At 37.1% G+C, this 23,653-nt stretch overlaps 1 protein-coding gene across 1 annotated transcript in view; it reads right to left on the bottom strand.

Moving 5' to 3' along the window:
- The window catches only part of LOC148946209 (D-lactate dehydrogenase, mitochondrial-like), a 531,845-nt gene that overhangs the window by 469,268 nt on the left and 38,924 nt on the right, over nt 1–23,653 (bottom strand). Inside the window, exons 4-5 of the mRNA XM_089097633.1 lie at nt 18,201–18,360; nt 8,833–9,032 (exon numbers count right to left, since the gene is read on the bottom strand). Coding sequence (XP_088953759.1) covers nt 8,833–9,032; nt 18,201–18,360 — 360 coding nt within the window. The remainder of the gene's footprint in view (nt 1–8,832; nt 9,033–18,200; nt 18,361–23,653) is intronic.

Below are 23,653 nucleotides of genomic sequence, written 5' to 3'. Positions count from 1 at the left end.
AATTTTAGAGGGAAAACCAAAAATACTCAGAATCGAAAATAAATGGGATCTGCCTCAAAGGCAAGGCTCAGAGGCCCTGCGTTCCCCATTTTCTGCGGGCTGGGGAGGGGGATACAATTTTGGAGGGGAAACAAAAATGCTCAGAATCGAAGATAATTTCCATTCGTCTTAGTTTTTTTAACGATGCTCCTTATTTCTAGTTGAAAATACTTATTTTTTAATTTAATTGGGAATGAAATGTCAAAGTCTAACCTAAAGAGCAAGGTATTTCGGACGGGGTAGCTAACTTCATATACGGGATAATTTCCATTCGTCTTAGTTTTTAACGATGCTCCTTATTTCTAGTTGAAAATGCATATTTTTTAGACGACACACACATAGAGACAACACACACAGAGACAACATCCACACAGAGACGACACACACACACACACAGAGACGACACACACACAGAGACGACACACTCAAAAGTGACGACTGAAACATAGAGAAGACACACACACACAGACGACAAACACACAGAGACGACACACATAGAGAGATGACAGACACACACACAAAGAGACGACAAACACACAGAGACAGCACACAAACAAAGAGACAAAACACAACACAAAGATATGAAAGACACAAAGAGACACCACACTCACAGAGACGACACACACACAGAGTCCACAACAAAAACAGAGACGACACATCCACAGAGATGACACACACTCTGTGATCCTAGTGATTTTTCACTAGGATCAAATCACTCACAAAAATCAAAAAACATTTTCACAAAAATCACTCTGTGATTTTTGGATATCTCTCTGTGAGAGAGATATCCAAAAAGTTGGGTTGATCTAGGTTCACTTAGAGTGGCGCGCCACTCTAAGTGAACCTAGATAAACCCAACTTTTTGGATAGCTCTCTCAATATGATTCTATTTGTTTGTCATGTCTGTGCGGGCGTCGTCTATATGTGGGTGTCATTTCTGTGGATGTGTCGTCTCTGTTTTTGTTGTGGACTCTGTGTGTGTGTGTGTGTCGGCACTTTGCATTTTCTGTATGGGTTTGTTTTTAGTCACTTTGTGTTGTGTATCGTCTCTTTGTGTGTGTGTTGTCTCGCTGTGTTTATCGTCTCTCTGCGTGTGTCTGTCATATCTCTATGTGTGTCTTCTCTGTGTGTTTGTCGTATCTGTTTGTGTATCTTCTCTATGTGTAAGTCGTCACTTTTGAGTGTGTCGTCTCTGTGTGTGTGTCGTCTCTGTGTGGGTTTGTCGTCTCTGTGTGTATGTGTGTTGTCTCAATGTGTGTGTCGTCTCTATGTGTGTTTCGTATCTATGTGTGTGTGACGTCTTTTTGTGTGTGTCGTCTCTCTGTATGTTTTGTAATTTCTGTGTGTATGTCTAATCTCTCTGTGTGTGTTGACTATGTGTGTGTGTCGTCTCTGTGCATGTGTCGTCTCTATGTGTCATTTCTGTGTGTTTGTCCTCTCTGTGTGTGATTCGTCTCTTTGTGTCTGTCGTCTCTGTGTGTTTGTCCTCTCTGTGTGTGAGTGGTCTCTGTGTGTGTGTATGTCGTCTCTGTGCAAGTGTCGTCTCTATGGGTGTTTCGTCTATGTTTGTGTGTCACCTCTATGTCTGTGTATCTTGTATGTGTGCTTCTTCTCTCTGTGTTTGTCGTTTCTGTGTGTGTGTCCTCTCTGTGCATGTGTTGTATCTTTGTGTGTTTCGTATATGTGTGTCTGTTGTCTCTGTGTGTTTGTCTTAACTGTGTGCGTGTCGTCTCTATATGTGTGTCGTCTATGTGTGTTTGTCGTCTCTGTGTGTGTGTCGTCTCTATGTGTAAGTCGTCACTTTGAGTGTGTCGTCTCGTGTGTGTGTGTCGTCTCTGTGTGTGTGTGTCGTCTCTGTGTGGATGTTGTCTCTGTGTGTGTGTATGTTGTCTCTATGTGTGTGTTGTCTCTATGTGTGTTTCGTATCTGTGTGTGTGTGATGTCTATTTGTGTGTGTCGTCTCTATGTGTGTTTGTCATTTCTGTGTGTGTCTCGTCTCTCTGTGTGTGTTGACTCTGTGTTTGTGTGTATCGTCTCTGTGCATGTGTCGTCTCTATGTGTCGTTTATGTGTGTTTGTCCTCTCTGTGTGTGATTCGTCTCTGTGTGTTTGTCCTCTCTGTTTGTGAGTGGACTCTGTGTGTGTGTGTCGTCTCTGTGCATGTGTCGTCTCTGTGGGTGTTTCGTATAGCTCAGAATTGGGGTCTTAGTCCACCAGCCTGAATGGTGGAAATCCACTAGCTCAGTATTGGGAGTCTCAGTCCACCAGCCCGAATGGTGGAAATTCACTAGCTCAGAATTGGGGTCTTTGTCCACCAGTCTGAAGGGTGGAAATTCACTAGCTCAGAATTGGGGTCACAATCCACCAGCCTGAATTTTGGAAATTCACTAGCTCAGAATTGGAGTCTTAGTCCACCAGCCTGAATGGTTGAAATCCACTAGCTCAGAATTGGGGTCCCAGTCCACCAGCCTGAATGGTGGAGATTCACTAGCTCAGTAGTGGGGTCATAGTCCACCAGCCTGAATGGTGGTAATGCACTACCGCAGTATTGGGAGTCTTAGTCCACCAGCCTGAATGGTGGAAATTCACTAGCTCAGAATTGGGGTCCCAGTCCACCAGCCTGGATTGTGGAAATTCACTAGCTCACAATTGGAATCTTAGTCCACCAGCCTGAATGGTTGAAATTCACTAGCTCAGAATTGGGGTCTTAGTCTACCAGCCTGAATGGGTGAAATTCTCTAGCTCAGAATCGTGGAATGATTTCACCAGCCAGAATGGTTAAAATCCACTAGCTCATTATTGGAAGTCTCACTCCACCAACATGAATGGGATAAATAAACTAGTTCTGAATTGTGGTCGCAGTCAAACAGCCTGAATGGTGGACATCCACTAGCTCAGAATTGGGGTCCCAGTCCACCAACCTGAATGGTAGAAATTCACTAGCTGAGAATTGGGGTTGTAGTCCATCAGCCTGAATGGTGGAAATTCATTAGCTCAGTATTGGAAGTCTCAGTCCACCAGCCTGAATGGTTGAAATTCACTAGCTCAGAATTGGGGTCTTAGTCAGTGTTCAGATTGGAGCGTTGGGGTCCGAATATCTGGGATTTATTTGTCAAGGCCCGAATGCTAAGCGATGGACATGAGCTCGATTGGGACCCCATTGTGAAAATGGAAAACAAAAAACAAAAATATATTGTCGGTATGTGTGTAGAGCATGGCATGGTTACGGATAGGGCAACAGTCTAACCAATGACAGTTTTAGGTATCCGTGAATAAGTTCTAAGGCGAGAGTGGAAGTTGGGACAAATTTTTGGAGGTGCCCACCTCACCTGCCAAGAGTCTCAGGCAAGTGAACATAAATTTGAAAAAGTGGAGATTGGATTATATTTTTTAAACTGAACTGAGACAATGAATTGATACTATTGGGAAAGTGATTGGAGACGCTGGGCATCCGTGAACAAGTGCTAAATTGAGAGATGAATTTGGGACAATATTTGGGGGCGCCCATCTGCCCAGAGTCTGAGGCAGGTGACCCAAAATTTAAAAAACACACAGAGACGACAGACACAAAGAGACGAATCATACACGGAGAGGACAAACACATAGAAACGACACATAGAGATGACACATTCACATAGACGATACACACACACACAGAGTCAACACACACAGAGAGACGAGACACACACACAGAAATGACAAACACACATAGAGACGACACACACAAAGAGACGTCACACACACAGATACGAAACACACTTAGAGACGACACACAAACATAGAGACAACACAAACACACAGAGACAACATCCACACAGAGACGACACACACACACACAGAGAGACAACACACACACAGAGACGACACACTCAAAGTGACGACTTATGTATAGAGACGACACACACACATAGAGACGACAAACACACAGAGACGACACAAATAGAGAGACGACACTCACACAGAGACGACAAACACACAGAGACAATACACACACAGATACGAAACACACAAAGAGACGACACACGCACAGAGAGGACAAACACACAGAAACGACACACACACACACAAAGAGACGACACACACATAGAGACCAAAACAGACACAGAGAAGACAGATACACAGATACGAAACCTCCCACAGAGATGACACATTCACAGAGAGGAAACACACACACACATAGTCCAGACACACACAGAGAGGCCACACACACAGAGACGACAATCACAAAGAGACTAATCACACACGGAGAGGACAAACACACAGAAACGACACATAGAGACGACACATGCACAGAGACGATACACACACACAGAGTCAACACACACAGAGAGACGAGACACACACACAGAAATGACAAACACACATAGAGTTGACACACACAAAGAGACGTCACACACACAGATACGAAACACACATAGAGACGACACACACACAGAGACAACACACACACAAAGACAACATCCACAAAGAGACGACACACACACATAGAGACGAGACACACAAAGAGACGACACACTCAGAGTGACGACTTACAAATAGAGACGACACACACACAGAGACGACAAACGCAGACAAACGACACACACACACACAGAGACGACACACACATAGAGACAACACAGACACAGAGACGACACACACACAGAGACGACAAACACACACAAACGACACACAAACACACAGAGACTAGACACACAAAGAGACGACACACTCATTGTGACGACTTACAAATAGAGACTACACACACAGAGAAACGACAAACACACAGAAACGACACACACACACACACACAGACGACACACACACAGACACAGAGAGGACACACACACAGAGACGACAAACACACAGAAACGACACACACACACACACAGAGAAGACACACACAAAGATACAACACAGATACAGAGTCGACACACACACAGAGACGAAAACAAATAGAGAGACGACACGCACACAGAGACGACAAACACACAGAGACAACACACACACACAGATACGAAACACCCACAGAGACGAGACATGCACAGAGACGACACACACACACAGAGTCCACTCACACACAGAGAGGACAAACACACAGAGATGACAGACACAAAGAGACGAATCACACACAGAGAGGACAAACACACAGAAACGAAACAGAGAGACGAAACACAGAGACGATACACACACAAAGAGTCATGAATTTCCACCATTCAGGCTGGTGGACTGGGACCCCAATTCTGAGCTAGTGGAATTCAACAATTCGGGCTGGTGGACTAAGAATCCCACTTCTGAGCTAGTGGATTTCAACCATTCTGGCTGGTGGACTGAAACCCCACTTCTGAGCTAGTGGATTTCAACCATTCTAGCACTTTGACTTTTCATTCCCAATTAAATTAAAAAATATGCATTTTCCACTAGAAATAAGGAGCATCGTTAAAAACTAAGACGAATGGAAATTATCCCGTATATGAAGTTAGCTACCCCCTCCGAAATACCTTGTTCTTTATGTTAGATTTGGACTTCTCATTCCCAATTAAATTAAAAAATAAGCATTTTCAACTAGAAATAAGGAGCATCGTTAAAAACTAAGACAAATGGAAATTATCCCGTATATGAAGTGAGCTACACCCTCCGAAATACCTTGTTCTTTATGTTAGTTTGACTTTTCATTCTCAATTAAATTAAAAAATAAGCATTTTCAACTAGAAATAAGGAGCATCTTTAAAAAAAACTAAGACGAAGGGAAATTATCTTCGATTCTGAGTATTTTTGTTTTCCCTCAAATTGACCCCCCCCCCTCCCCTGCCCTCAGAAAAGGAGGAAGGAGGGACCTCTGAGCCTTGTCCTTGAGGCAGATCCCATTTATTTTCAATTCTTAGTATTTTTGGTTTTCCCTCCAAAATTGACCCCCCCCTCCCCTGCCCTCAGAAATGGGGGGACTAAGAGCCTCTGAGGCTTCCCCTTGAGGCAGATCCCGTTTATTTTCGATTCTGAGTATTTTTGGTTTTCCCTCCAAAATTGACCCCCCCCTCCCGTGCCCTCAGAAATGGGGGAACGAAGGGCCTCTGAGCCTTCCCCTTAAGGCAGAGCCCGTTCATTTTCGATTCTGAGTATTTTTGGTTTTCCCTCCAAAATTGACCCCCCTCCCCTGCCCTCAGAAATGGAGGAAGGAGGGGCCTCTGAGCCTTGCCCTTGAGGGAGATCCCATTTATTTTCGATTCTGAGTATTTTTGGTTTTCCCTCCAAAATTGACCCCCCCCTCCCCCTGCCCTCAGAAATGGGGGAACGAAAGGCCTCTGAGCCTTCCCCTTGAGGCAGATCCTGTTTATTTTTGATTCTGAGTATTTTTGGTTTTCCCTCCAAAATTGACCCCCCCTCCCCTGCCCTCAGAAATGGGGGAACGAAGGGAACGTTAAACTATTTTAAATTGATAACACTGTCCAAACATCACATGTGTATTATACAGTACGCAATCACCCCATCTCCCCCAAAACACTTTTCAGTCATTTCTTGTTAAATTGTTTTATTTCTAAACCATTGTTGGCTAAAGGCAATTCTCCAAAACAAATACGGAAACCGCTCTTGATAGCACAGACTTCAAAAATGGAACTGTGGATAAGCACATGGGTGTTTGACAGCTTTCCCTAAAAAACCATTCCTAAATACGCAATTTGACTATCTTTTTTGCAATGTTTAGGAACAGGTGGGGGATCCCCGCTCGTAATTGCTAATCACTTTAACCCTTTTTTTTTCACTCTCTTTGAAAAGGTGTAGAGTTTCCATGACGTACATTCATTGTGCAATTGACAACAAAAACTGAAAAAAACCTGTTTGACCACATTATCTCTAGTTTCATAACATGCATTATAGTGTGCCAACTTTTAATATATTCATGTACCCCTGAAAACAACAGCAATTTCAATGTATATTTTCATGTGTAATTGAAAGTGCCTAATAGGTAACTACTCCCGCTCTACCAATTTTCATTAATTCTTATGACAGCGAATTCGTGGCTTTTGGGGAGAGTTGCTGGAAGTAATAAATCAACAAATAGTTATCTTACTTTTCTTCCATGTACACACAGAGGAAGCAGCAAGCATAACGCCAATCTTAATTTTATCATTTGGTTTTTTGAGCTCCTGCTCAAAAAACTTGCAACCGGCATGCAAAAAAAATGCTCAAAAAATTTGCAACCGGCATGGACCGCATCCCTGGTTTTAATCACTTGTTCTATTATGATGCAGTCTATGGTACTACTCAGCAATTTTGAAATATGATTAACAAGAAGTTGCAAAGTTTCAACTCTTTTGCTCCTTGTCTTATTTTCTCCTTTTTTTTGTCCTTTAGCTCCTTGAGCTTTGACTGAAAATATTTTGTTTGACATAAAAAATATTTTATTTTGTTTTTTCCCCTTTTCCTTGTTTCTTTTTTCGTTTTGCTTTAGGGCTTCCAACGTTTTGCCAAGGTTTTTACTATGCTTATTTCATTTTTCACTCTTAGTATAGCTATTTTGTTTCTATATCTGGTTAATAGGAGTGAGCTAGATAACAGATAATATAATTTTATTTCGAATTTTGATGTCAGTTTACAATCTTACTGCAAAGAATCTTTGTCTTATGGTATACGTAATTTTTAATACCAGACTTACTGCGTTAAACCATATTCATATCATCTTTGCAGGTTGTAAACAACTATAAATGAAACCCAAAATGGACACTACATAATACACTACATAATTAATACAAACTGAAAACGTACAGAAACTGGCCCTAATGAGAATAATGCTAACCCATCCTAAGCCTTCTAAACACCAGAACGTCATTTATGTTATTTGCGCAATCGGTCAGCGATAACTTGATGGCGAGCTTTTGTCGTTCTAAGGATTTTTAATTAACTAATTACCACTAGAGTTAATTTTTGGTATTAATTTCCCTTCTTAAATTTTGAATTTATATTTACAGATAATTCTTGTTATTTGTAAAGCTCATTGACTTCAAAATTAATTCTACACTTCTAAAATCCACAATATTAATTATAAACATCTAAAATGGCCGAAAATTATTCTGAAATACGTTTAGAATAGGCTACACCTAAACTAGTTCTTTTACACAAGGTTGATTCCAAATCCCAGCAAAACTACTTCAAAAGACCCGAGAGAAGTTCACAGTCTCAGTGATACCACATATAAGATTTTAATGATATAGCAACCACAGAAACCTAAAACTCTACTAATTTTTGAACAAGTTACTCCCTTGCTTCGCGTAATAGAGCCATTACTTGAGGTGTTTGCTACCCTTCAAAGGAATGACACACGAATATCGCATGAAATAACGTTATTGTCTGTCTAAAAAATTCGAAGTGCTCTGAATGAGACACTTTCGATTTAATCATGGTCACTTTCCCTTATCTCATATGAAGCAAATGTCCCTCTGTAAATATCAAATAAAAAAGGCCACTAAGGGACTTGTTTGAAAAACTTCTTTTCGATTGCGATCGCGGCCGTATCCAGGGGGAGGGTTAAGGGGTTTGTACCACCTTCCCGAAATGTTTGTCCGACTGGTAAAAACCTGACAAAATTAATATAAACAAATTTTTGATGCGTTTTTAATTTTTTTTGTAAAACCCATTCCAGAAAAATCGTTCTGTACCCCCCTTCCCCCACAAAATACTGGATACGAACCTGATCGCGATACATCCTATAGCTTGGAGCGCATTAATGCGTTAGCTCTGAGCAATTTAAGGACTACTTCCTGAGATGTTTTAGAAATAATAGCTGAAAAAGAGGGTGAATGAGGTAACAACAACTTGCCAATTCTAGCAACAGGCACACTGCATTGAAGTGTCATTATTGTAGTTTCAACGGCAGAACGAACATCAGGGAAAGAGCAGACGGCCGACAACGTGGCTTCTGGAATAGCATGAAGACGTAAAGTTGAAGAAGTTATGAACCCCAAGGTCCCCTCTGAGCCAACAAATAAGTTGGTTAAATTATAGCCTGCAGAACTTTTCCTGAAACATTGAATACATCACAAATACAATGAAGACATTAGACATAAGAAATCGAATAACGTGTAACTTATCACTGCTAAATTGAGAGTTTAGAGCACATTTTCACGATTTTCAATTTGGTTTTCGAGCAAATCATTCGACTGAGCATGCTTGTGCAGTTTTACTGAATTATCTTCACTCTGCCATAGACTCCCATTTGATTCCTGCTGCTTTGTTTCTGGATGTTTTGTCAGGTTTTTACCAGTCGGACAAACATTTCGGGAAGGTGGTACAAAACCCTTACCCCTCCCCCTGGATACGGCCGCGATCGCAATCGAAAACAAGTTTTCCAAACAAGTCCCTTAGTAGGCCTTTTTTATTTGATATTTGCAGAGGCACATTTGCTTCATATGAGGTAAGGGAAAGGGACCATGATTAAGTCGAAAGTGTCTTATTCAGAGCACTTCGAACTTTTTAGACAGAATATCACGTTATTTCAAGCGATATTCGTACGTCATTCCTTTGAAGGGTAGCAAACACCTCAAGTAATTGCTCTATTACGCGAAGCAAGGGAGTAACTTGTTCAAAAATTAGTAGAGTTTTAGGTTTCTGTGGTTGCTATATCATTAAACTCTTAAACGTGGTATCACTGAGACTGTGAACTTCTCTCGGGTCTTTTGAAGTAGTTTTGCTGGGATTTGGAATCAACTTTGTATAAAGGAGCTAGTTTAGGGTGTAGCCTATTATAAACGTATTTCAGAAAAATGTTTGGCCATTTTAGATGTTTATAATTAATATTGTGGATTTTAGAAGTGTAGAATTAATTTTGAAATCAATGAGCTTTACAAATAACAAGAATTATTTCTAAAATATAAATTCAAAAATTAAGAAGGCAAATTAATGCAAAAAATTAACTCTGGAGTTAACTAGTTAATTAAAAACCCCTAGAACGACGAAAGCTCGCCATCAAGTTATCGCTGACCAATTGCGCAAATAACATAAATGACGTTCTGGTGTATAGAAGGCTTAGGATGGGTTAGCATTATTCTCATTTGGGCCAGTTTCTGTACGTTTTCAGTTTGTATTAATTATGTGGTATCACTTTTGGGTTATATTTCTATCCATTTTGGGTTTCATTTATAGTTGTTTACAACCTGCAAAGATGATATGAATATGATTTAACGCAGTAAATCTGGTATTAAAAATTATGTATACCGTAAGACAAAGATTCTTTGCAGTAAGATTGTACACTGAAATCAAAATTCGAAATAAAATTAAATTATCTGTTATCTAGCTCGCTCCAATTAACCGGATATAAAAACAAAATAGCTATACTAAGAGGGAAAAATGAAATCAGCATAGTGAAAACCTTGACAGAACGTTAAAAGCCCTAAAGCAAAAAGAAAAAAAAAAACAAGGAAAAAGGGAAAAGACTTCCCTGTCAAACAAAATGTTTTCAATCAAAGCTCAAGGAGGTAAAGGACAAAAAAAGGAGAAAATAAGACTGCATCATAATAGTACCAAGTGTCTAAAACCAGGGATGCGGTCCATGCCGGTTGCAAATTTTTTGAGCATTTTTTTTTGCATGCCGGTTGCAACTTTTTTGAGCAGGGGCTCAAAAAACCTAATGATAAAATTAAGATTGGCGTTATGCTTGCTGCTTCCTCTGTGTGTACATGGAAGAAAAATAAGATAAGTATTTGTTGATTTATTACTTCCAGCAACTCTCCCCAAAAGCCACAAATTCGCTGTAATAAGAATTAATGAAAATTGGTAGAGCGGGAGAAGGGGATCCTAGAACATTATATAGTACATTTTCAGGCCAAAAATTTGCAGCTTTTTGTAAAAAAGTCTTTCTATGAGTTTTAATATTTACACCCTAACTTCCCTTTATTTAGAGGAATATATTCGGATAGATGCGTTTTGGGTCTCAAAATTAGGAAGAATCCAGCCACTACATTACATATAGGCTGATACTATTATGCTATCTATTTTATTATCATTATTTTCCCAAAGCATCGGAATTAACGAACTGCCATCCCGATTTTAGATCCCTAGTCCTGAATTGGTGCAGTGGGATTGATTTCTATTTGGTAATACGGGACTCAGAGTTTGATCTCAGATACAACAACCCGCCGTAACAACCAAAATTTGATATTGGCGATGAAATTATGCGAAAGCCTCTCCATAATAATCAAGACAAAAAAAAGAAGAAGAAAAGGATGATAAATGTTAAATCCCAAGCCTGGAACTGGATTTTGATTAGGTACTGGAACACTTGGTCTAGTCCATCAGGACAGCAAATTTTAGGATAAAAAGTTTGTTTCTATCAATTCACAGTTCCGAAAGTGTTTTTTTTTTTTTTTTATTTTTTTTAATTCAACTGACAATTAGAGAGAATGTAGAGAGGTATAAGGTGATCTCAGGGAAGACAAGAAATCTGGGTAACAAATCTGATTGTATCGACCTACGATGTCCGATTTGCCTTTTTTTGAAAAGGAAAATAATAGAACTGTATTTTTTTTTTCAAATGACCTTGACATACATTTATCTATCGAAAATAGCAGTACAAAAAAAATGTAACTGGGAGAGATTTCTTTAATAAAATGGTGGATTAAGATTCGTGTATATTCATGAGTCTCAGAATCGAAGATTAGATCAGATAGTTTCAAACTTTCAATCCTATAAAAGACCAAAAATAATGCGTATTTCCAATCAACATGTTTAGCAAATCCCCTTCCTTGTCGACCTCGAATTTAAAGTAAAAATATTATAAAAAGATATCGCAAAAATTACGGCTAACAGAACAATTTGATTGAATATTTAAATATTAATGTTCTGTTTATATTGTTTAAATCTTAAGCGTTTAAATGTTTTATTTGATATTTTCATAATCCCCCTCCTACAGGCCATGGAGCCTTTGTGGGGATTTGTAGATTATTATGTAATTATTTTACTGATATATGGAAAATAAAATATATCTATCTATCTATCTATTAAAAAGCATATGTAGGACACGATTTTATACACAGAAACTTCTTCCATAGTACATAAATCATACCGAGTCAGCCGGAAAAGAATCACAATACGTTGTGAAAAATCTGAAGAAAAAAAGAAAAAAGTAAATAAAACTAGAATAAATTAAATCAGAAAAACTAGGAAACAACACATAAATACGCTAAAACAAGAAGAAGAACAAAGGAATATGAAACACAGGGCCAAAGATGTCAAAGGAAGGGAAGTGCTGTAGCATTAGTTGAAGTCTGCATGAGCCTTGTGTATTGGGACGTACTAGCGTGGCTTAGAGTAAATTTTAACACTGCTTGTGCCTTTATTCTTGGAAGTCGCATTCTTTCCTGTTTATTAGGGCTAAGGAGAAACATCTCTATGTGGGACTTTGTTATCAAATTAATACCAAATATAAGCACAGGACACCTTTCTAGATCTATATCAACTTTAGTATTTACAAAAATTTAGCCATTGAACATAAGTTATTAAATTAGCCTGTAGGCATCTTTGCAGTTGGTGTTTAAGATTTTCATAAGATTAAAAAAAAATTATTATTAAGAGTTATGTTACTGGAATTAAGAAAATGCATAAAATTTATTTTTTTAAATTAGAAAATTTTGAACACTTTCATTACACCAACCATCTTTACTAAAAACAATGCCTAGATAAGTGAAACTGTAATCGACCTTCTCTTTGCCCAACATTACTTCTTCATCTTCAGTTATTCATAGTCTTAAAGAACTAGTCTTCTTAACATAAATGTTTAAACCTATTCCTGCACTCTGAACTCGCAAAACCTTTAACAATTCATTCATTTTGCTAACATTTTCATCTAGGATGTTTAAATTATTAACATAAGTCTAATTCTGGGAGAGTTTCACTTCCCCATCGTATTCCGTGTTCTCCCATTGCCTTTGCTTTGTTCCTTAGGACAACGTTCATCAAAATGATCCATATAAATGGGGATATAACGCAACCCTGCTGAATTCCTGATTTAATACGAAACAAGCTACTAACCTCATTTCCTACATTAACCGCAGTAATGTTATTCTCATACATAACACTAATCACTTTAATGTATTTGTCTGGAATCAAACAGTTCGTGGTAACGAACTGTAAGTAAGGAGCGACCCGGCTCATTAGTAACCAAAACTCTAAAAACCGGAATTGTAATCCCATAGATACATCAATAGAATCAGATTTTTATGCTGATTTCAAATATATAAGTTTCATTAAGTTTAATTCGACCCATCAAAAGTTACGCGCCTGAGAAAATTTGCCTTATTTTCGAAAAAAGAGGGAAACACCTCCAAAAAGTCACAGAACTTTAATGAAAATCACAACATCGGATTCAGCATATCAGAAAGCCCTACTACGGAAGTTTCAAGCTCCTATCTGCAAAAATGTGGAATTTTGCAATTTTTGTCAGAAGAAACATCACGGATGCGTGCTGTTTTTTTTTTTTTTCCCCCAGGGGTGACCGTATTGATCCAGTAGTCCCAGAATATCGTAAGAGGGCTCATTTCAACGGGAAATTAAAAGTTCTAGTGCCCTTTTTAAGTGTCCAAAAAAATTGGAGGACAACTTGGCCCCCTCCCACGCTCATTTTTTCCCCAAAGTCACCCAATTAAAATTTTGAGATAGCCATTTTGTTCATCACAGTCGAAATTCTAATAAATATGTCTTTGAGGATGAGTTAATCCCAAACAGTTCCCGGGGGAAGGGCTGGAAGTTATGAACTTTGCCCATTGTTTACATTCAGTATTGGTTAATGGGAAGTATAAAAACGTTTCTGGAGGGATTTTTTTCTGATCGGGGGGGAGGGAGGAGTGTCGGAGGAGGGAGTTACGGGGGGATCCTTCCATGGTGGATTTTTCCTTGGGGGAAGGGACATTTCTATGAAGGGGGCGCCGGATTTCCCAGCATTATTTTAAAAACGATCAGAAATTAAATAAAAAAACTAGTTTTTTCAACTGACAGTAAGAAGCAACATTAAAACTTAAAACACACAGAAATTAGTGTGCATATGAGGGAGGTTACCCCGTTGTCAATACCTTACCCTTTTCGCTAAAGTTTTTTTTAGTACTTTTAAAAAAGTTATCTATTCTAATTAACCGGCCTTTGTAATTCAGGGGTCTGTTATTCGAAGAAAATTTGAACTTTAGCGGAAACAGCAAGGTATCGACTAGGGGGGAAACTCCCTAATATACGTAATAAAACATACGAATATAGAAGTTCGTTACGTAAGTTAATTCGTAAGTTACGTCAGAACAAAATTTCGAGAAAGCCATTTAGCCAAAAAAGTAAAATTAATAAGCAAATTTCGTTTTAATTATTCATGTACGGTGAGCCAAAATCAAAGCTACCACAAATCGAAAACGTTCAGAAATTAAATAAAAAAAAACAAGTTTTTTTTAACTGGAAGTAAGGATCGACATTAAAACTTAAAACGAACATACATGATTCTTTATATGACAGGGGATGTCCCTTCCTTAAGGCCTCGCTCGTTACTATAAATTTTGAATATGTCCACAAAATTTTATTTGTTAAAAAATAAAAAAATTTAGAATAAAGAGAGAGGTATTGAGCAGGGGACAGCCCCTTTCGTATACGGAATAATTTCTGTTCGTTTTATGTTTCAATGTCGCTCCTTACTTTCAGTTAAAAAAAACTCGTTTTTTTTATTTAATACTACATAAGGATAGTACTTTTGCTAAAGCTCTTCTATCAGCCGAATAAACACTTACTCATAGCCCATAAAACTGAGGACAAAAGGGGTTTGATGAGTTAGGCGCTTCTCAATTATCAAACAGTTCGTGGTAACAAACTGTAAGTAAGGAGCGACCCGGCTCAATGGTAACCGAAACTCTAGAAAACGGGTTTTTGATACCAATAGATATATCAAAAGAATCAGATTTCAATGCTGATTTCAAATATATAACTTTCATCAAGTTTAGTGCTACCCATCAAAAGTTACAGGCCTGAGAAAATTTGGCTGATTTTCAAAAAAAGGGGAAAGACCCCCTAAAAGTTATAGAACCTTAATGAAAATCACACCATCATATTCAGCGTATCAGAGAACCCTTATTCCGTATATGAAAGGGGCTGTCCCCTCCTCAATACCTCGCTCTTTACGCTAAAGTTTGAATCTTTCACACAAATTTTTTTTTTAAAACAATAAAAAACTTTAGCGTAAAGAGCGAGGTATTGAGGAGGGGACAGCCCCTTTCGTGTACGGAATAATTTCTGTTCGTTTTAAGTTTCAATGTAGCTCCTTACTTCCAGTTAAAAAAAACTCGTTTTTTTTTATTTAATACTACATAAGGATAGTACTTTTGCTAAAGCTCTTCTATCAGCCGAATAAACACTTACTCATAGCCCATAAAACTGAGGACAAAAGGGGTTTGATGAGTTAGGCGCTTCTCAATTATCAAACAGTTCGTGGTAACAAGCTGTAAGTAAGGAGCGACCCGGCTCAATGGTAACCGAAACTCTAGAATACGGGTTTTTGATACCAATTGATATATCAAAAGAATCAAAATTCAATGCTGATTTCAGATATATAATTTTCATCAAGTTTAGTGCTACCCATCAAAAGTTACGGGCCTGAGAAAATTTGGCTGATTTTCAAAAAAAGGGGGAAAGACCCCCTAAAAGTTATAGAACCTTAATGAAAATCACACCATCATATTCAGCGTATCAGAGAACCCTATTGTAGAGGTTTCAAGCTCCTATCTACAAAAATATGGAATTTTACATCTTTTGCCAGAAGAAAGATCACGCATGCGTGTTTATTTTTATTTTTATTTTTATTTTTTTTTTCTCCAGGGGTGATCGTATCGACCCAGTGGTCCTAGAATATCGTGGAAGGGCTCATTCGAGCGAAAATTAAAAGTTGTAGTGCTCCTTTTAAGTGGCCAAAAAAAAGGAGGGCAACTAGGCCCCCTCCCACGCTCATTGTTTTCCCAAAGTCACCCGATAAAAATTTTGAGATGGCCATTTTGTTCAGCATGGTCGAAAATATGATAAATATGTCTTTTAGTATGACTTAATACCCCGAAGTTCCCAGAAGGAGGGCTAAAAGTCATGAACTTTACCCAAGGTTAACATATAGTATTGGTTATTGGGAAGTATACAGAAGTTTTCAGGAGGTTTTTTCTGGTAGTGGGAGGGAAGGGTGGGTCGGTGGTTATGTTGGAGGATCTGTTCATGAAGGAAGTTTTCATGGGGGAAGGGAAATTGCCATGAAGGGGGCGCCGGACTTGCCAGCATTATTTATTGGTTATTGGGAAGTATACAACCATTTTCAGGAAGGATTTTTTTCTGGAGGGGGGGCTAGAGGAGGGGCTTACTCGGGAGTAGCTGGCCGTAGAGGATGTTTCTTTGGGGGAAGGGACATTTCTATGAAGGGGGCGCCGGATTTCCAATCATTATTTAAAAAACTATCATAAATTAAGTAAAAAAAAAACAAGTTTTTTCAACTGAAATGTAAGAAGGAATATTTGAACTTAAAACGAACAGAAATTATAACGTATGTGAGGGGGTTCTCCCCCAAGTCAAAAACACGCTCTTTACGCAACAGTTTTTTTTATTGCTTTAAAAATAGCTATCTATTATAATTAAACGGCCTTTTTGATTAATGGGTTTTTGAATAAAAATTTTTTTTAAATTTTAAATTAAATAGCGTGGTATTGACTACGGGCAGAACCCCCTCATATACGTAATAACATATACGTAATAAAAAAAACAATGAAAAAACAAGCGATACGGCTCAAGAGTAATCGAAACTTTTAAAAACGGAATTTTGATGTCAATAAATGTATCAAAAGAATGTGTTTATAATGCTGATTCTAAATATATAAATTTTATTAAGTTTAGTATTACTCATCAAAGGCTACGCGCCTGAGAAAATTTACCTGATTTTTTAAAGAGGGGGAAACATCCCCTAAAAGGGAAAGAATTTTAATGAAAATCACACCGTCAGATTCAGCGTATCAGAAAACCCTATAACATAGGTTTCAAGCTCATATCTGCAAAAATCTGCAACTTTGTATTTTTTGCCAGAAGAAAAATATACGAATATAGAAGTTAGTTACGTAAGTTAATTTGTGAAGACATCCATTTAGCAAAAGAAAAGTAAAATTTTTATGCAAATAAAAGCTGCATTAACTAAAAAACGATCAGAAATTAAATAAAAAAAAACAAGTTTTTTAAACTGAAAGTAAGGAGCGACATTAAAACTTAAAACAAACAGACCTGAGTCCGTATTTGACAGGGACGGTCCCCGCCTCCACGCCTTGCTCTTTATGCTAACATTTGACTCTGTTTCACAAATCTATTTTTTAAAACAATAAAAAACTTTAGCGTAAAGAGCGAGGCGATGCGGAGGGGACAGTCACTTACATATACGGAATAATTTCTTTTCGTTTTAAGTTTTAATGTCGCTCCTTACTTTCAGTTTAAAAAACTTGTTTTTTTTTTTTAATTAATCTAAGAGTTAAAATTTGGTCAACGCATCCTCTACTCTTCTTAAAACCACAGTGTTCCTCTTCTAAAAATTTATCTACAACATCTCTAAGTCTAAAAAAGTATCATCAAACTAAGTAATTTGCTTCCTACAGAAACCAGGCTAATGGCTCTGTAATTACCACACTCACCTTAATAACCTTTCTTATTTTGATGTTTAATTAGAGTTTTCCTAAAACCACCAGGTACTTCCCCTTTTTCAAAAACCATATTCATAATCTTCAGGAACTTATCTCTAACCTCACCTTCGCCGTATTAAAAAAAAAACTCATTTTCCACACTATCAGCACACGAGGCCTTATTATTTCTTAATCCTTTTTGTACAGTCAATAATTCTTCCTCCTAAAATAAATCTTCCTTCACATCCAAAATGTCGCAAACTTTTTAATTCTTGTCTATATCTTTTCCTGTAAAGCTATCACGGTTTAGCACAATGTCAACGACGTTTGGCGTGTAGTAATATGCAGTCTTTCAGAGAAGTCAGCCCAAACTAGTTTAACGGGGGTGCTGTTCTCGCCCAGTGTCAATTCATATGCTGGGTTCCATTTATTGCTCTTTCGTCCCTAGAGTCGAATATTAAACAAATAAAATAAGCCTATTTTCCAAATCAATATTGTCTAGCATGTTTTAAGTGGCTATGGATATACATATTACCTTGAACGCCTTCCTTTACCAGCAGTATGAAGAATTCGTCCGTTAGACAAGACGACTTCCAAATTGAGTACATTTTCCCTCATTGTGCCATATCGAACAGCATTGGTGCCAGAAGCACTTGTAGCTGCCATCCCACAGAGAGAGCAGTCTGCGCCAGGGTCTAAAATAACAGGCCTGTTTGGTTGTTTCTAAAGCCTTGACGAAAAAAAAAATTTCTTTTTTTATTTATTTAAGAGCAGTTCCATCCTATCCATAAATTTTAAAATCCCACTATAGGAAGCAAAAGATTTCCTTTTTTTTATTATTCTCATTCTTATCTTTTTTTCTTATTGCAATGAAAATTGACTGACTGTTTTTACGCTATTTTTCGTTGTTATTTTCTACCCAAAACTTTTTTTGTAAGATCTTGGCAATAATTTCCTGATAGGCATGAAGAGAATGTGCTATTTGTTTTCAAATTAAAACGGCATGATAAATAACGTAATATGCGATTCGTGAGTAAAAAAAAAAAAAAAAAAAAAAAAAAAAATAGACGACTCACGAATATGGCTGTTATTAAGCTGGAAGCGAAATCTATGACTCGATCGTTTTATTTTAATAGCGTTGAAATTTTCTATAAAGTTAGAACAAAAAATCGAGCAACAAAGGTGTTCGTTCTAGCGATGATTAGATGAAATAAATAGAGAATAATAGAGAAATAATAGAGAAAGTAAACTCTATTACTTGTCCCATAGAGGCCAAATTTAAAAGGGTAGTAGATAGCAAATAAATGTTGAAAAAAGTAATTATGAAAAATGAGCATTTCAGACGATAGCTGTTATTCGTGAAAAGTAATTTGCTAACAAAAGTAGGTGTGATTCAGAGGTGGTTTTAGAGTGGGGGCAGAGCGGGCACTTACCCTCGGCGCAAAATTTCAGGGGTAAAAAATATCAAATAAACAATCTAACGGCTATAATCATTTTGTAGTTTTTTAAAAGTTTATTTTTATCAAAACAAAGTAGAGGGCTAAGTTAATAAATGAAAACAACTAATAAATTATTAATTAATTAATAAATAAAAAGAATGATAATTAAATAATTTAAATAATAATTTTAAAAATAATTAAATATGAGTTATTAAATAATAATAAAGAAATTTCGTTGAAATGTGGCCTGAAAATTTTGTAGGAGACAGGGGGAGGGGGCGCTAGTTAGGATTTTAGCGTGCCCAAGAGAGGCCTGAGCTGCCACTGTTGTGATTTGATTACGCAAATAAAAGAGCACAATGTGCTGCTATTCTGCCTTTCACCAAACAGAAAAAAAAATCTTGAAATATTTTTATAGAATACAAAAATTTTTAAGTTTAGTGAGACTTTTATACACAGAACTCTTATAATCGGGTAGATTTAAATACAAATTGAAGACTGCCAATCACCTTAAGACAAAATAAAAACAGGTAGCTTGAATTAAGTCAGGGTGGCGAACAAGATCCACGTGTTTTAAGGTCATTAAAAAAAAAAAAAAAAAAAAAAAAATCACCCAGTCTCGCTATTTTTACCAGTGTGCTCGCACACTGTAAAAGTCTTAGAAACTGCACCAAACGTCCCCAATTAGAACCGACGATCCCATAGAATTCTGTTTTTTTTTTTTGTAAATAAGCATACTTTTTCTTACCTTTCTCTTCAAGTTATTTGTAGTTTTCAATGGGATGTCAGGGTTCAGACATAATAAAATCTTGGCTTTAAATAAATATTAAATATTTTTTCAGCTGAAAGTAAGGAGTAACATTAACACTTAAAACAAGCGGCGGATAGTAATTATTTCGTATATGAGGGGGGCTGCCCCATCATCAGCCCTCACTCTTTATACTAAAGCCTTAAAGCTCTTAAAAAATGCTTCTCATTCAAATTCAAAAACCATTGTTCAGTAGTCGTTCTTAAAGAACTGGGACAAAAATTCAAGTTTCAGCGTAAAGAGCGAGAGATGAGGAATACGCATAGAGAATTATTTCTGTCTGCTTAAGTTTTACTGTTGCTCTTTGCTTTCAGTTGACAAAATTTACTTCAAATTTCAGGGGAAGTTTAATTTCATTTCTCACCGTTCTTCAAATCATGCCAGGAAATCACCGCGTGTAAAATTTCCCCTGTTAAATATCCCCAGAATCTATCCTCTCCAAGGAAAATACTCCCCATGGAAAATCCCTCCCCCCTGAAGAAAATTCCCTCTAGGAAATACCCGTATATTTCCCAATAACAAATACTATATGTAAACAATGGGCAAATTTTCTAACTTACAACCCTTTTCCCAGGGGCCGTGGGGAGGTCTTGTCATCCCAAAAGGCATAGTTACTAAACTTTTCAAGTATGCCAAGACAAATGGCTATCTCAAAACTTCGATCGGATGTCTTTGGGGAAAAGGGGACGTAGAAGGGGGGCTAGTTGCCCTCTAATATTCTTAGCCGCTTAAAAAGGGTACTAGAAATTTCCGTTCAAATAAACCCTCTACTGATTTTCTAGGACAATAGGGTCGATACGGCCACCCCCAGAAAAAAAAAGTAAAAAAAGCAAAAAATTAACACGCATCCGCGATCTTTCTTATGGATAAAAAAAAAAAAAATCCACATTTCTGTAGATTTGAGCTAGAAACCTCTACAGTTGGGTTCTCTGATATGGTGAATTGATGGTATAATTTTCATTAAAATTGCTTGACTTTTTGGGGGTGCCTCTCTCTTTTTCAAAAATCAGGCAAATTTTCTCAGGCTCGCGTCAACCGTCAAACCAAAATGAATTCAATCTTTCATCCCTTAATTCTATGACTATATACCTTAATTCTGCCCTAGGAATGACATATGGACCGACGGATGATAGATTATCTATCATCTAATCTATCAATCTAACAAAATCTAACAAATCTAAGACTTATCTATCAACCAATGAAATAACATCATTTTTACACAATCCTAAAAAGGGCTTAACCCAGATTTGCCTCTCAATCACCCGGACTATCTGCCTTGGCTTTTTCTACAATTAGCCCTGTCTTGATGCCTGCAAAATACATGATTTTAATTCTACTGATTTTAGCTCTACTGATTTTCTAGGAAAATAGAGTCGATACGGCCACCCCTAGAAAAAAACAAAACAAAAAAAGAACAAATTAACACGCACCCGTGATTTTTCTTATGGATAAAAAAAAATCCACTGTTCTGTAGATTTGAGCTAGAAACCTCTACTGTCAAGTTTTCTGATACGCTAAATCTGATGGTATACTTTTTATTAGGATTGCTTGACTTTTTGGGAGTGTTTCCCTCTTTTTCGAAAATCAGGCGAATTTTCTCAGGCTTGTAGGTTTTTGATGGGTAACATTATTAAACTTTTACATATTTAGATATATTTAGGATTTTACATATTTAGAATCAGAATAAAAAGCAAACTCTTTCGATGTAATATTTGTTTTTAAAATTCCTCTTTTTAGAGTTTTGGTTACTATTGGGCCGAATCGCACCTTACTTGTTGTTTGAGGTTTGACGCGCTCGCCCAACAGGTCATATGCGTTGCTACTTACTTACAGCTCATTACCACGAACAGTGTGATACTAGTTTTGACCATAAGTTTACTTATTGCGTTGTTACTAACGACCAAGGATAAACTTGTAAGGTAAATAAAGATACTTTTTCTCACTTTTCTCTTCAATTACTTCATATTTTTCAATGGGTTTATATTTCTAAATAAAAATAATTGTGATTTCAAATATATTTATAAGAATTTTTATAAGAAAAAGAACAACAAATCCACAAATGTCTATTCTCAAATTAAACTTTTAAATTATGCTTAAATTTTGCTGCAAACTCTTCACTCTACGTCCCGATCGAGCAAAAAGTTAAAACAAAATAAAGACCTTGTATTCCCCAAAGATAACAAATAATGCAGGAATTTTATGGGAAATTCATGAAACACAATTTTGCTCAAAAAAGTTTTTTTCTACTTCTAATACAATTTTTTATGCCAGATTGGACCATTTATCATAATCTGTTATCCCCAAATTTTTCGTGCAACAATCTTGTAAAGTTAATTTTAATCGTTTTTTGGGTGTTTTGAATTTGTCAGAAAAAACTACATCACAGTTTTTTTGATCGCCAAAAGTTCGTGCGGAATAATTTTTTGAAGTTTTTTGAATTAAATTGTTGGTCGAATACACATACAAACAAAATGGAACAAAAAACAAATTACTACTTAGAGCCTGTAAGAGATGGACAAAAGATTGGATTTTCAAGTTAAGTGTAAAAAACAAAAACTATTTCATTCGCACGGTTTAGTTCTTGAGGCAGAAAGTTACCCTTTTTTTGGTTCATAATTGATTCCAAAAATAATCCCAAAGGATCTTTATGCTTTAAGTTTTACTCTCTACTTCTAAGAAATACTATTAGCAGCGTTATTATTGCAGTGTTTTTTCTTAATTGAAATGTACACACCAGGCTAGTTATCAACTTTTATTCCTAAAAGACCAATTTTGAACAACCAAATGACCTAATCCTCTTCTGCTTCCTATTTTCTTTGCCACTCCCTCGCCCTTTATACGCCATCGTTTAAAAAACAAAAGAAGCATTAAAGGAAGCAATAACAGATAAAGGAACGTATCGGTTCAATAGCAATCAAAACTCTAAAAAATGGAATTTGGGTAAATATTGATAAACCAAAATATTTGGATTTTTACGCTTATTCCAAATATATATAGTTCACAGAGTTTAACGTCAAAAGCACCCATCAAAAGCTAAGAGCCTGATAAAAATTTGTCGGATTTTTAAAAAAGGAGGAACGCCTGAAAAAGTCAAGTGATCTTAATGAAAATCGTACCATCAGATTTAGCATTTCTAAGAACCATACTGTAGAGGTTCCAAGAACATACCTACAGAAATGTGGAATTTTGAACTTTTTGCCAAAGGTATTCTTTTTCAAAAAAGATTTTTTTTTCCCAAAGGATGATTGTATCGAACCAATAATCCTAGGAAATCGGGGAGGGGTCATTCGAACAAAAATCAAAGGTTCTGGTGACCTTTTTAGGCGATCAAAAAATTGGAGGGCAACTAGTCTCCCTCCTTGACTCTATTTTTCCCAATGACATATAATCAAAATTCTGAGATAGCCATTGGATTCATCATAGTTTAAATGTAAAATAACTACGCCTTTTAGGATGACAAGACCCCACAAAACCCCTGGGAAAAGGACTGTAAGCTTAAGAAAGACTGCTCAAACATAAAGGCCATTGAATTTGAGTGAAACGTGTTTTAAACACGTTTAAAAACACATTTTTAAACACGCCCACAGCGAAAATTCCAATAGCCATGCTGTTCACCATCTTCTGGGTGTAGTCAATGGATCTCTAGAAAAAGGTTTTATTCCTTTAACGATTTTGTCGACTTCAAAAAAGCCTTCGACACTGTGGATTTTGAGTTGTTGCTGTGTCGCCCGTATAGTCTGG

This window comes from Artemia sp. Qi Xiang Cuo, chromosome 12, assembly GCF_049724085.1.
Source record: "Artemia sp. Qi Xiang Cuo chromosome 12, ASM4972408v1, whole genome shotgun sequence".
Taxonomy (NCBI): Eukaryota; Metazoa; Arthropoda; class Branchiopoda; order Anostraca; family Artemiidae; genus Artemia; species Artemia sp. Qi Xiang Cuo.
Note: the sequence above shows the minus strand (reverse complement) of the source record. Positions and strands in the feature narration are given on the sequence as shown.